General features: G+C 32.1%; 1 protein-coding gene across 15 annotated transcripts in view; it reads right to left on the bottom strand.

Annotated features, from left to right (window-relative positions):
- Positions 1-15936, bottom strand: part of Ndae1 (Na[+]-driven anion exchanger 1) — a 51172-nt gene that overhangs the window by 19127 nt on the left and 16109 nt on the right. For 8 of the 15 annotated variants that reach the window (XR_011447928.1, XR_011447929.1, XM_070308413.1 and 5 more), the window contains 6 exons: positions 13359-13480; positions 11351-11485; positions 4136-4274; positions 3540-3759; positions 3008-3131; positions 2006-2182 (listed from right to left, as the gene is read on the bottom strand). Coding sequence is in view for 13 of the 15 variants with exons in the window: in XM_070308411.1 (XP_070164512.1) it covers positions 2006-2182; positions 3008-3131; positions 3540-3759; positions 4136-4274; positions 11351-11485; positions 13359-13480 (917 nt within the window). In the remaining 2 variants the exon portion in view is untranslated. Of the gene's footprint in view, positions 1-1174; positions 1238-2005; positions 2183-3007; positions 3132-3539; positions 3760-4135; positions 4275-6378; positions 6445-11350; positions 11486-13358; positions 13500-15936 lie in introns of all 15 variants that reach the window. The other 7 variants (XM_070308419.1, XM_070308420.1, XM_070308421.1 and 4 more) reach the window with 5 other exon arrangements.

Here is a 15936-nt window from a genome sequence, read left to right as displayed (position 1 = left end):
CGAAAAGATATTAATATAATTTTTTCATGATTTTAAACACTCGCAACATTTAACGCTAACCGTCTTACGTTTTACGAAACGTGTTTTATAAATGATGACATTTAAAAAATCATATTTATTTTCGCGTGTTACGTAAATAATGAGTTACGAGTTAGTTAGGATACTGAGAAGATATTAATTACTCGATTATAACACTAAAAGTCATAAATGCACTATTGTATTGATAATAAGTATAATAGATAGGGTTTACACATCGAATTACGTGCAGTTAGTACGATCACAACGAAAGATCCATGCCTCGTAATTGTAATTACAAACGTTTTAGCCTACGTTATCAACGAAAAAAACGTGCATGTTGATCAATGTGAATAATGAGATCGCGAACGATGAGTTCTCTAATAATGTCACGTTCGCTCGGAAATCCATAATTTGCAAACGTGTTGAAATATTCCGTGTTCTCATCGTACATTTAATGTGGTTTATTTACTCAAATTGTTTAATATTAATAGGGAATGATGATTAGACAGTCGTTTAATGCTAAATGCGTAGAATACAGATCATGCACGAAAACCGCAATTCACCTCTCATAGAGTTGCTATACCGCATGAGATCAGTAATCATGATCAACTTCATTTCCGGTGTGAGTATCGGGAATAACCAGAACATATATCTATTGTAGTATTTGAGAGATAGACTTGGTCGCTGCAGTTGCAACCGTGATAGGTCAGACGTACCGCCTGCTTAATTAAATCTTGCGCTCTCTATAAGGACACGTATTTATAGAGAGCAGCAATTAGTATCTGTCATAAATTGAATCAATGTTATGTGAAAATAATAGCAAATTGTTTAATTCTCGTACGACTAATATCGTCTTTTACGAGGTTCCCGTATCGCGCATCGCTACATCAAGTTGCGTCCTTATAGTTGAAATTCTTGCGCACTTCATACATTAAACAATCACAGTTCCATCGAGATAGCTAAAATAATAAAAGGCAGGATTGACGAGAGACCGGAATAAATTATTTTCGCCGTGCGTCGATCACGGATTTACATGATAAGGCACGAAAGACGATAGAGAAGAGATTTTAGAATAGACGAAAGATATAAGTGAGAAAGTAGAATTTTTTTGTGCAAATTCGTATAGAATCGAGAATAAACCACCTGGCAAGCTAACCTTTTAGCGGACACATCGCGAACCACGTCGTGAATCCCACCACGTGGGGTATGCCAAATTCGTCTAATAAAAGAAAAGAAACGCTGGTAAGTTATAAATTTTCGACCGGTTTGCATTCCGGAGAACAAAGATGAATGGATGACACAATGAAGACGATGAGTGGTCTTGACGATGCCAAATATTTTATTTAACAAAACAATCACCCAGATTTGGGAAGGGCGTCAGGCAGTTGGGAAATGACCATGATGGCTAGTAAAATTCAATGTATTATGGCGGATCCAACGACGATCGAAGTTACCTCGATCCTCGCTCGATCTTTCATCACGCGTTATGATACACAATCGTATGATACTAAATTATAGCTAAATGTATCGTTTGCCTCCCAAATTTATAATATTATCACAAGCTGTCATTCTAAAAATTTATTCAAGAGATATTAATGATAAAATAAAAAAAATGTTGTCCTTTTAATGCAATTAAATAAAATATATTTATATATCTTTGTATTAAAATTAATTTATATATCTAGATTTCTTTTATTGAAATATCGAGACATTTTAAAAAAATCAAGAAAATATTCGACTTATTAAGTAACAAATCTCAAGATTCGAAATTACGAAAGAAGAAATTACGAAATAGTATAAAACTGCGTGTGTTCCTTCCATTAATTTTGCGGCAAAAGGATAAAAAGCAATTAGAAATAATTTGCGAGGCTATCGATACACGCATGTTGCAGTTGTTAGTGGGTTGTTCCGATCAGGTGTGGTTAGAAAAGCCACGAAAGCACCGCAATCCAAGGCTGCTTAGCGGGTGGACTGGCCTAAGTTGTACCTGGAACCAGAAGGTACGGCCCTTTGAGGTCTTTCGCCTCTTTCGACAGCGGCGCCGTGTCCGAGTTTGGGCAGCTACTGCTGCGGGCGACGGAGGGTACATAGGCATCCTTAGGTTCACGACGCTCCTGCAAATCTGACGTCAACAAGGCATGCATACCACATGAACAGTCGCAATCTGAAAATGTCGATTGTGTCATACGTGTTTTAATAAAGTTAGCCCGCCCTGGGATCGGTGAACTCGGATGAACTTTCGTCTCGCCACCGCCACACCGGGGTGGTCTTCAACGAAAAAATGCAGGTGAAAACAAAAACAAAATATGAATTAGAAATTAAGAAAAATTAAGAGTAAATTAACATGAATTATAACAGGGAGTATAGACTCTTAAGGGCTCGATATCAAATATTTACGAAAATAAAATATTCTACGAAATAAAAATTTGGATATATTAGAAAAATTAAGATAAATTAATTTAATTTTAGTGTATTTATAATGGGGATTTAGATATTTAATTTAATCTCAAATGTAGGGATCATTACAATTTTATTATTAAATATTAGTTCGGGCCATTAAGAATTGTCACAAAAAATATTAACTTAAATACTGACTAAAGGAGATAACAAAAATTACGATAAAATATAAAGAAGCTTTATTATTATTTTATTTAAAAGCTAATGCAATTAAATATAATAATAAAAAAATATAAAACAAAATATAATATTACAAATAATTATAAAATAATTAAAAAATGAAATATTATATATAAACTTAAAAGAGAAATAGGAAGCGCGTGTGTTGTGAGTGAACATATTAAGTAGGCAAAATGTAGCAAACGGAGTGTGATAATGCTATTAATTACGCAGAGACAATCTTAGTTTCTGAGCGTCCACCTGATGTTAAAAGTATTATGTACACTGTACGTATATATAAGTCTCATCTGGTGACCTGTCAAAAAAAAGAAAAAAAAGGCTTATCGATACCGAGCCGAGGCATGAAACTTACTTTTCGATGAGGAATGATTGCGTCCTATCTCAGCTAACGATCTTATGATCGGTAACTTCGACATGTTATTATCTTTACGTCTTTCGTGCTGGTGCCGATGTTTCACGAGGAGGGCTTCTTTCACCTGAAACGATATTTATATCCTGTCTGATCAATTAGATTAGCGACACATGTGTGGCTGATATTCTAAAGTATCGATTCGAATTGGAAATAACGCAATTCTGAATATGAAATCTTAAACTTTGCATTTTTTAGTTCCCACGAAATCGATAACGGATTTTTCACAATGGTGATCAGATATCCAATAACACGTTATTATTTTTGGAACGAATAATTTAACTTCTACTTTAATTAAACATATAAATTTCATGAATGATTCTTGTATATATGTGTTATATCAATGGCAGAATGAAATCACAAATGTATTAATAAATATATATATATATATATATCTCGAAAAAAAAGAGATATCGGAGATTTTTCTATTTTAATGATAGATAAATTTCTTATGTGCTCTTTGCCATATTTTTACCTTTTCTCGCAATTCAACCGACAGGACTCCTTTATTAATCATGTTATCAAGAACGAGATCAGCTATCTGTTCCAAACTGGCTGCTTCCATATCGAGCATGACGGTTCCATTTAAAAGCAGACTCCTCAACTCGAAGAGTGAGTGTAGAGATAATGTGGCAACGTGAGGTTTGCTCCACCTATTGCCACCTTCCTCGACATCCTCTTCAAACTTGATCCATCTGCGCATAATGTATAATACACGATGCTTAATATTATTATTATTATTATTTTTTTCAAACTTAAAACATGTATAATATTTAAAATTTTTTCTTCTTTGTTTCCCTTTTTAAAAAAATTATTCATATTCTTTGTTGAACTGCTTATTTAAAAATTTGAAATTATTCTGCATCTTGTATTAATTAATATATTGTTATATTATATTACATTGTACATATAAAAATGATAGAATTGGATATTATTTCCTTGTGATGAAAGAGAAAAATACTATCTAGAATCTTGATTACTTTAATGTATGACATTGTACCATAAACGTGTTTCTGCATTTCAAAGGGTTAAATCGATGGAAGTGGAGTAGAGTGACAATTCGAATTTTACCTCGCCGTCTCTTTCCATTGCATCTCATCGCCCTCCTTGACAAGCTCCTCCATCTCCGCGAAGAGCGGATGCGATTCGTGCGCATCGTCGCCGACTTCCTCGCCGAGGATAAACTGCACTCTCTGGGCTGGTGGAGTGACTAAACAATCATTCGATAAAGTGTGATTTCGTCGATTTCGAAATTGCCTTTCAAAGAAAATAATTGCGAGAATAAATGTACAGTATTTATACAGAGGACAGACATTCATCAGAGTATGGCAAGTATGATAAATTGAACGAGAGAAACTTCTTTGAAATATTACTTGTAAATATTTGTCTAAAAATGCGATTTAAAAAATTGATAAATGCAAAATGCAGAATACATACAATAATATATTAATACTATATAATATTATAATGCTAGACACGTACGCCTTCAATTTCCCTATGTATTTACATAACACTATCTATCATAAATAGAAATTGATTAATGATATAATTCACAAGAGCTCGCGCATTAACCAAAGATGAACAGCAAATCGTTTAGAATGGCTGTTTCTGGTCACGTGCAGAGCGATGTGCAAACAAGTAAAGTATCGATTCTCAGAACATGCATCTCATTCTCTGCGCATCACAGCGAATGCATGTAATATTTAGAAAGAAACGTAGCATATATGAAAGAGAAAGTAGATCTTGTCCAATGAAATGTCAATAGAGACGAGATAAAGTTTTATGTCCAAAGTTATGAGAACAGAGCGAGATGAAGAAACAAAGTTCGGCAAAAATATCCAACAATATATTAACCAGACACGTGTAACGTAAAACGAGCGAAAGAATTACATTTCTGAAATATCTCGGGATCGCATGAATTTCGAAATGGAATAAAAAAAAGTCGACGTTGATCGATCGTTCGAAAAAATGATATGAAAAAGTGTAATATATGTATGTACGATTATATGTATACGATGTGTATGATAGATTGACGCATGCACATTAGAAAGATTCTTTCAGAGAGAACACATAGAAAGCAGATTAAAAAAAAAAAAAAAAGAACAACATCTTCCGATTCGAACCTGTTGCGTAACCTGTTGTGTGATATAAGTTGTCTAGAGTTGGGTAAAACACTACCTTATATAAAATAAACGATAGAGGGGAAAAGAAATTACGCGCGCACCCCGTAGCCGACTGTCCTATTTTATTTATACCTATCGTCGAAGTTAATGAACGTTTAATCTGTTATACACAAGATTACACTTTAATCGATAAATATTATATTAATCTAATTGCTATTTATTTACTATATCTTTTAAATGTGTAATATATTATATTTTTGAAATTTACTTTGAAAATATTTTTTACGTAACATTGTTTCTCTCTCTCTCTCCTTGATCTATTGCGCGTCAACTTGAAATAAAGCTTTAAATAAGAAAATGCAAATGCAGTTCAATTATACAGACTTATTGTGTGGCAACTCTTTTACTCTTCGTACATAAATTTTACACACACAATGCTATAAAATTTTTAAAACGCTCATTTATTACGGGCAATATATCTCTTTGTTTATTATCGCACAAAATAATGTCTTCATCAATCACATTTATATAACGATCGCGGAAATAGCGCTTTTACCCTCCTCTAGAATTATGCGTATAGTATATAGTGCGTCGATAAATTCCGGGGGTACCGTTCGTATATCGCACAATGCTATAAATATTTATCATGTGACTGGCGCATTGCATATAACCGGAGGGAGACGTTATATCCCGGTATACGTAATTTATATTCGACATGTGCGGAGTTCGTAAATGCGCTGCAATGGTAGGCATTTAAGCGTAACTGCGTTCGGCATGTCAACAGTGTGTGTGATGTGATACGATTACTTTTAAATAACGATAAAATAATGAAACGAGGCGATGTCTGCGCGATATAAGAGTTATTTGTATCCGATTGACATTGACGCACGTAACGCGATTATCACGAGCACCTAACATCTCGTCGAAGCATGTTAAGCTTGTTAAGCGCGTGTTAAGCCTGTGATCTATTAAGAAAAATATTATTATCATCTCGCGAGATACGATCTTGATGAAAAAGCCTCGTCGGCTGATCAATCTCGTGCGCAATCCGCGGCAAAACCGCGAGCACGTAAGATCCTTGGCGAGAACTTGCGGATTCGAGAATACATTGCATCGTAAGACGCACGAACGGTCCCGCGTTAATTTGCATCACACAAAGGAGTCTCGTATGTATGCATAAGGGTGGCTTACATATCATCTCGCCGGCGGGGTCGCAGATGCTAGCGAGACGACCCCTGCGCGTCATCAACAATTGTCCTGCAACGTCAATGGTGTTGCCGTGTCATTCAGACTAAAGAAATGAGTCTCGAGAGAGACAAGTCACACATACTTTTCGCGTCATCGACGTACACAGCGTGAAGGAATTAAAATAAGGAATATATATATATATATATACTTTTACTCTTTTACGAAAAACTTAGATTCTTCTATCTTTAAAAAAAAAAAAATTGTTTTATTTTCTTCTATTCAATAAAATGCGATATCGTGTTGTTGTCATAGTCTTATATAATACAGTCTCTTATTATATATTGCCATTTAATAAAAATTAAAAATTCTCTTTAATAAAAATTATAAATGTCAATATGAGAAATACGACATTGATCCATTTAGCGTTCATGACGAGAAATATCTTGTTTGCTTATCTTGATACGTGCACAATATTTACTAAAATCGAGATCCAATGTTTGCGATAAAGGAATTGAAAACGTATTGATTACTGTATACCTTGAAGGTTTATTCATGTCATTGTTGATATATCTTCAAGTCGAGAAATGTATCGAAAGTAAATATATATGTATCCACAAGTCAAAGAAATTCAACTCTTTCTTTTTGATTTGGATAATTATGTTATGTTAATGTTAATTGATTCAACGTACAGATGCAGAAATTAATACAAAGTAAGAAAGGAGGGTAATATAAGAACGATAACATTTTTCAACATTTTCAGGGAAATCAGTTTACTAGATTAAGATTCAAGTTAAAAAGCTAAAAACTAATGATTGTACGAATAAAATATTTAATGAATATAGACAATATTTTCGGATATATTCCAAACATGTTATTTCTTTTTAATGTCGTTATTTGATGTCAGATTTTTTTTGTGCTAAGATGAATTTCTTTTTTATAAATTACTTCGTAAAATGTCATTTTTATTTGCTACTTCTTCAATTTTCAGTATTTATATTAATATCGTTGCACACTTATTAGCACACAATCTTTTATTTTACTACAGAAAGTATTGTAAGTAGTAAAGCGAGACGTGAACTTTCTTTAACACAAACTTCTAACATCGGCAGAAATTAAATGGCTAGCGATATAGTTAGTTGGCTAAGAAATTGTAACTAATTTCTGATCCGTGTACTTTTCATGAAAGCCCTCAGTAAAGCTACTTCTCGAAAGATATTAATCGAACTTTTTTAATGCTTTATATAACGAGACGACTTTTCTAGTTTGATAGATTTTCGACAAAGTAAACGACACCGAATACATTAACGATATTATACAAATATATCGCGCATAATAAAGAAAATACAAATATTTTACCTTTTTAGAGAAAAAATATATAATATGTAAAAAAAGAGAGAGAATAACTACATTAATATACTTTCGTTATTGAATATCCAATTAATTTGTGAAAATAGTTGATTAATAGATAGAATTAAAAGTTGTATATATTTAATGAAACATTACGAATTACTCAACAAAAATTTTAATAAGATATATCGCCATGTGTTTTATTAAAGATAAAAACATTTGGAGTAGATATAATAAATTTTGTGTTTTTCCCCTGCGATAGAAATTGCAACTTCGTTTTCGTTCTATTTTTAAAAAACGCCGAGAATCGATTTATCGCCTTTGGAAACTTAAATACAATATTTTCCAAGAGCTTCTCTATCTTTATCATGTTTCATTACATTTAGATGACTAACTTGATTAATTACTTCCAATTTTCATATATTTAAATATACTTATTTTATAGTATAGTTTCATGATTTCATTAGGGTACTTTATTTCAAACGCCTTCGAAAGTTCTTGATTGGAAGTTCTCGTTTTAATTCATTTCTAACAAGGAAACCTACCCAAGTGTTACACTCCGATTTTTTTTCAAATTTAGCACAAATGTAGAACTACCAAGAATATTTGACCCGTATTTTTTTATTTGTGCCCATAAGCGGTTTTACGTAGGGGTAGTTAATACCCCTTCAATATTTAACCCTCTACCATTATAAGTACAACAAAAATGCATAAGAAACAAAATTTAATGCAAGATGTAAAAGTTTTTTGGATCGCTAATTATGAATGTAAAGTAAGATTTGCAAAATTATTTGTTCAAATAATAAAATGTTGAAACAAATCAGCAAAAAAGTTGAAAAAATACAGTGATACAGATATATTATAAGAGTTATTCGGATAAGTGATTCTAAATATGGCATTAAATTTGTAAAGTGCATTGTTTTAAATTATTCAAACAATAAACGGTTTAAACAAATCAGCAACAAGATTGAAAAAAGATTGAAGTGCTTTATTTAATTGAAGTGGCTTAAGATATAAAGGATTTTTGACTTGCTCATCATTCAAGGGGTATTAACTACCCGTAAAACCGCTTACGGACACAAATAAAAAAATATGGGTCAAATATTTTTGATAGTTCTACACTGCCAAATTTGAAAAAAATCAGAGTGTAACACTTGGGTAGGTTTCCTTGTAAGTAAATTACATAAGGAGCTTTCAGTGAATTGAATTACAGAGCTACAAAGAAAACAATTTTACTTTTCTAATTAATTTCAAATACTGTATTATAGAATCGACTTTATATAGTGTTAACTTGACATTATTTGATAAAATCTTTGGCTAAATTTTTTGTGAAGATAATGTCCGTTAAATTGTTAAAAAAAATAGACTTGACAATGACAAATTGTGCGTACGTTTATTAAAAAAAAAAAAAAAAAAAAAAAAAAGGATTGTCTATTTATATTAATGTTACCGTTTTTTTTATAAGATCCATTATAGAAAAATTAAGGAAGATTGGAGAATTGAAAGGTTGCCGCAATACTTCAATACTGGTTGGCCCTTTGTATTGGATGTACCAGAAGTAGGGTGAATATCCGGATAAGTCTCGACAAGTGGTTGGCACGCTGCCATACATGGTGTAGTAGCATCGCAAAAGTGCAACGTGTCACATGTAACGCGTTTGCGTCGCATATGTGACGTTTTAGCGTAGCATTCCAAATTGCTTTTGGGCAAAATAGTGGCGTAGATTTTGTAGAACAATGCTATGTAACAAGCGGCTCTTTTGAGGCGCAATTAAATTTGTTAGAGCGAAGTAATAATTTCGCCGCGAGATACGAGACAATTCGCGCCACTACGAAATGCACGAGGTGGGGACTCTCGTTTCATTTTTAGACTGGCGCAATCTGCTTTTTATTGCTATATTTACGACTGCGTGTTCCTAAATAACAAAATTACAAAGACAGGAGATATAATACGCCGTGAAAACAGCTATCGTATGAATCGTAAAATTAATACGTCACAGACGTTCGATGATATTTAATTAAATGCATGTTTTGTTGAAAGCGTACAAACTCATTAGGAATCTCATTATTCGAATCTTATTATTTGCCAAAACTCATTTCTCCACATTATACGATCTGTACAATATCTCGAATATAAGAAAACAATTTACAATTTGTGTTTTAAATCGATTATTTTTAATATCGCGCGTATGTACAAAGGAACATAAATGGTAGCCTTTTGATCATTATTTTAGCATTGACTTTTTGTAAAAGAATTAAAAATCTCAAAATCGATATTGAAATCAACAAATTAGTTTTATGCATGTTGAAACTATATATAAGCGTGTGTCATTCTTGAAATGCAAGAAGTGCAAGTACACGTCGATGCCAAATTTTGAATGTTGCAGATAGTACCGTGAAATGAGTGCGTTATTATGCATAATTTTTAATAACCATTTCATTGTTATGTGCATTATTTTCACTTTTGTTCATATCAAAGTGAAATGTTTTTCTTATTATCATTATTATTTATTAATATATATATATGTAAAAGAAAAGGATTCTAATGCAATTGTTTCTGACCAGAAAAAAAAAGAAATAATTGATAAACTCTAATCAATTAATACGAGAAATTATTTGATGAATCGCACGCGAATCTGTGTAAAATTATCGACTAGTTAATTGTAGCCACATCTGAATGATTTCAAGAAAGTATTGACGCATTATCAATTCTGTCACTGTGCTATTATCTGACATTATCTGTTTGTATATTATATGTTATATATTGTAATCTTGAGCACGTTTTCCGATAAGACAAGCGATAAACTATTTGGCGGCTTTAATATTCCAAGCAACTACACAACTACAGTAACGAAATCGATTAGACATTTTTCTTCGACAATAATTTTTATCTCGTTTGAAATCTCTGACGCAACCCACATGTTTGCTTTATCGAACTAAAATCTTCTCATGGAAGAAAACTCATTTATGTGGACATAAGCTTTACAAGGGAAATTTACATGTATTTTCTGGCTGTATTTTTTGACGTCATAGTATGAGATTGCTAACAGTGATATCGAGGATTCTTAATTTTATCGCGAAGTATATAGTATATTCATACATAGAATATTATTTATGTTTAATGTTTGACATTCAATCTCTTGAGAATTCTTATGTAAGCTTATTAACGAGAAGCTGGAAAATATTATATATAATTAACACTTTGTTCGCCACAAGAATTTCACAAGAATTCTCGTTTCTATCTAAACAATGCTTTATTAATGAACCGCGGAATTTGAAATATTTCACCTGTTGACAAGAATCCATTGCGATAAAATAGTAATAAACGATATTATTACAATTAACAATCGATTAACAATCTTTATCTTTAGGGTAGATGAACAGCCAACATCATATTTCAACAGAATGATTTTATGATAAATCTATAAATATCAAACTAATATTATGGATTGAGATAATATTGTATATAATCAACAAAAACGTGATGGTTGAAATTTATCGTAAAAAATTTTTCGTGATTTCTTCGAAAAGAGCTTGAGTAGAGTCAAAGTATGATGGTATAACGTTACATCATTATCGAGAGAAGTCGCACAACTCCGAGGAGGCAAGGAAACGAAGAATCAACTTACTTGGTCTCTCGTTGTCGGCATCCTCTTTACCGCAGGGATACGACTGTCGTTGTGAATGATGGTGCTTATGGTGCCGACGATGTCTCCTTTCCCCTGGCAGATGCACGCCCACGTACACCGTATGCGCCCTGTGACCTGGAAGCAGATGAAAGGGATGCCTCGTCACGCAGTATCTCTCGACAAAAATGATTCTCTAGAGGGTGCACGCGTGAAACGCCGGGTCTCTCCTTCGTTCGCGCATACGAAAGTAGAAAATTAGGTCGGCATCGCTTGATCGCATAATCTCGCTTATGACAGAGAAGAAGATCTTGCTCGGAGATGGAAGAATCCTAATATCTAACCAGGAAGGGAATTAATTTACACGAATGTTTGTTTACACGGTTGCGTTACATTGGCACATTGAGACGAGTCAGCTTAGGTGAAAAGATCAATAGGTCTGTGCCGATTTTATGCGGTAATAGAAGAACGAATGGTTGAACTTTGTATGCGAGGGATGACATATATTAATACCACACTATTCACACTTTCCTTCCTATATTAATAACAGTGCAACCTTTCAGGATAATATAGTTTACAGTGACTATCCATTACACGTAGTCTCGAGCTTCATAAATTGAAAGCTATTCGCTTGTGATTGCATTGATATCGTGTGAGAATAAGAATATAATAGAAGAAGTAGATATTTGCATTATGTGATATATATTTATAAAATGGCATTGATAAATGGCAGAAATAAAAATAGGCATTAAAGTTAAGGTTATGGAATATAGTATCAAAGTGTAGCGTTAAATTAAGATACCTATGCACTGCATATATATCTTGACATTTTTACAATCTGCTTAGACATCTTTCAATAAACGTTGATTCCGTGCTACGTATTTTATTAAGTATATCTTACTTCTTAAAAAATATACAGTTTATTAAATAATATTAAACTTTTTCCAAGTAAATATATTTGTTTGTATAAATCTTTAATAAAGAGAATAATATATTAAAATAATATTTATACCTTTAGAATAACTATAGTTCTATTCCACCATAGATTTTTAGAAAATAATTATTAGCAGAAAAATTTTTGTTTTGTTTTTATCTAGATGTAATTGGAGAGAAGCCTTAAGTTGTGAATTAGCCATTTTTTATAAAGTGTCATCTTTAAAGACAAGTCGACATTGTTTAAGGAAGCTTCGAATTACGTTGATTAAAGGAGATGAACATCTGCCAGACGAGGCGATCAACTTGTTTCGGTAAAGGGTTCAGCGTTTACGATGCAAGATCGTCACAACATATATGGCCTCTATCCGTACGTTTCATTGTCGATACAAGGTGACCTCGTCGCATGTATCTATCCATCTATAGTTGGGGTGTTTAACGAAATAACGATTTTCGAAGCTCCTACACGCGCGAGGATCGTCATGTGAGCAAACACTGAAGCCAAATTCGTATCGGACTGACCTATAGCAGGCACGTTATTGCCTGGAGATTTGATACTTCAGCAAAAAAAATGTGCCTCGTTATTTTTTACTTGTAAAATAGCGATCATAGAAGAAATATACTGTACATGAGCTTTTGCAAAACAAGAATCATAGGAATTATTATAGAGATCGCAATTTTTTCTTCTTTATTAATAAAATATTTTTCTTTCGTATCGTTTTCGTAAGAAATCGCATAGATTTCACTCATATCATTATGAAAGATTAATTCTGATTGATTTCATCGAAATATTCATGATAATGAGAAAATATATGAATTCTGTAGAAATTCCAATATATAACTATTCGATATATCAGCTAATCAGCAATTCTATATCTAAAATTATAATCTCAGAAATTTTGATCATCATGGAAAGTACAATCGAATACTTAATGATCAATATAATTATAAAACGTTTTGCTTAATAAATTGATAATATTTCTATTTATTCCTAAATAATAGCGTAAACAAAAATATTTGTGTTGAGTACGATTCAATTTTATTAACTCTGAGAAAATTTCTAGTTAATGTTTCTTACCTTCATAATCCTTTTCCGTGTAATGATGGGTGATCCGTGCCCCCGGATCCTTCGGGGCCTCATCGTCACCTGTCCCGCCCACGTGGGCCCCGCCACTGCCGGCTCCCGGCTGCATCCACGGTCTGTAAAAATAAATTAAACCTTCAATTCAATTACTGGAATGTCGATAGCGATGATGATTCTTTGTACGCGTTCGCTACGTTAACAAACGCATGTTTTTTGTTATCAACGCATTAACGAGTTTCCAACCGGCAGGAATGTTGTCGAGTTTGTTTGTCTGTGACTTTGTTCTCTTTCCGAAACATATTGCATCTAGCAGATAAATCTTCTAAAGAGAAATTTTCTATAAAGAACATTATACAACATAATGATGTTTTATTAGCAAAAATTGTACTTTTTTGTACTTTGTTATTAAATCAAATTTGTTCGATCAATCACATGAATTGAAAATTGTCCATTTATGTCAGTGATGGGGAAAAATATCAAGCACGCGTATGAGTATGCATCGTGAAATAGTTCGTGGGTGTCTATTCACGAAATATCCCGTAGGCGTTTGTCCACAACCGTCCATAACTTCTCTGAGTTAATAATAATTAAACTTCCTCAGCCGGGGGCATTTTGCTCACACTCGCTTCCTGTTTATATTTAACTTTTCTGCTATTAAGGTTTATATTATTTCTTATGTTTTTATATTTATTCCTTTAGTTTTTCGTATAGCTTTATATGTTTCATATATGTAATTAAATATGATTTAATTCTACGTAATACGATTTAATTCTGCGTAATAAATTAGTTTTGTGACTAGTTCCCTAACACGAATAATATATGTATTTATTAATGCTAATGCACATTTCCATATTGTATTCGCGATAATATATTTGTTCGAATTTGTAAATTATTGCGAGGTAGCTTTCCCGCACATTCTGTTGTCGAGGCGAGAAATACATAAATTTCGATACTCTCATCGACCTTTCAGTAATGAGAATTTAAAATGCATTCTGCGGTAAGTTAACTAAATTTACATTGATATAGTTGATTTCATACTAGGATTTCGAACTAGGTTCTTTTAAGAGAAAAACATACTGTCTTTGAATAAATTAAATTAGTAGAAATTATACATGTTTTGAATATTCGATCATATTAATACATTTATATTTATTTCATTATTAATCTGTGCATATAACAATAGGAAATATATATAAATATTAGCTACATCATAAAACCTGATAGTATTAAAAATGGCTTAGTTGAATATAATGGCATTTTGTTTACTACAAAAATTTTTCTATATTTAATCTACTTTTATAATTAATTAAAGAACGTAAAATTTTATCTATTGATAACACTAATAGAGTCATTTTTGTATTCTAAAAATAATGATATATATAAAATATTATAGCAAATGCTATTTGTATAAAAAAGTGAATTCTTTTAAATTTTGATTTATATACATTTTTATATTAAAATATATATGTTTGTTTCAAATTAAATATATTTCTTTAATGTTTATTCGAAATGCGTGTGTTGCATATCTTATCAATCATTACAATTATTCAATCCGATTATTTTTCATTAAACTAATATACTTCTACTACAAGTTATATAACTCTATAGTAGAAGATATCATTTTATTCTATTTGTTACGTATTCTATACCTGTTCTCGTATTACATAAGAAACTTACTTGCAACGCTGAATAAATGCATAGAATCACTGCATTCAATCGTTGCAGCTGACAAATGATCAGCTTAGGAATATTTTTATGATTGTGCGCGAAAGTGAGAAAAGTCGTATATATAAATTTACGTTCGCACATCGATTGTATAACTGCCATGGACGCCACAGTTATATCGATATTCCGCTCCTTTCACGATTGCAAAAGCGATTCGATTATCATGCTAATCGTGATTTAATTCTGGGAGGCGAACAGCTGTTTCATAAAACGGAGAGTTCCGTACGTGTTGGGTTTCTCTCCTCGACGTGACGAATTTCTTTCATGCCTAAGAACCTGCTATTATGAGGGACAATAGCGGTAATGACAATAATGCAGTTGATGAATAAATGGCAGTAAATGGCAATGATTGAACTCGCTATTACGTTTTGTAAACCTGATACTAAAAAGAGATAATTTCTAAATTATTTAAACAGATGAATATTTGTCGGATATAATAAAAAACGCAAGATATTTCTTTCTTGCAAATATTTTAAAGTTTCAAAGAAAAATAATTATTTTTTTCTCGTTAGATTTAATTAAAACAGACTTTGTTTGCAAATCTTTCTCTCAGTTTATATGAAAGAATATTATAGATAAAATATATATTGTGCTCTCTTCTCTCGTCAAACTTTTTTCTAATTTATTAGATCATTTTTAATATTGGATTGTTAATCGTAATTATTGTCGTATTTTGCTAACAAGTGACCATAAAATAGTCATTTAAGTGTCAGAAAAATGTAGAAGAAAAATCAACATAAAACGAGCTATCGGCTTTAATCGACATACTCATATAAATTATAATGACTCTTATTTCTTTAAACATGAAACATTTACACATTAACAAAATTATGAATAAATAATATAA

Source organism: Polyergus mexicanus, unplaced genomic scaffold, assembly GCF_030449975.1.
Source record: "Polyergus mexicanus isolate NDT 795.1 unplaced genomic scaffold, iyPolMexi1.0 SCAF_15, whole genome shotgun sequence".
Taxonomy (NCBI): Eukaryota; Metazoa; Arthropoda; class Insecta; order Hymenoptera; family Formicidae; genus Polyergus; species Polyergus mexicanus.
The sequence above is the reverse complement of the archived record's forward strand: the minus strand, read 5'-3'. Positions and strand labels throughout refer to the sequence as shown.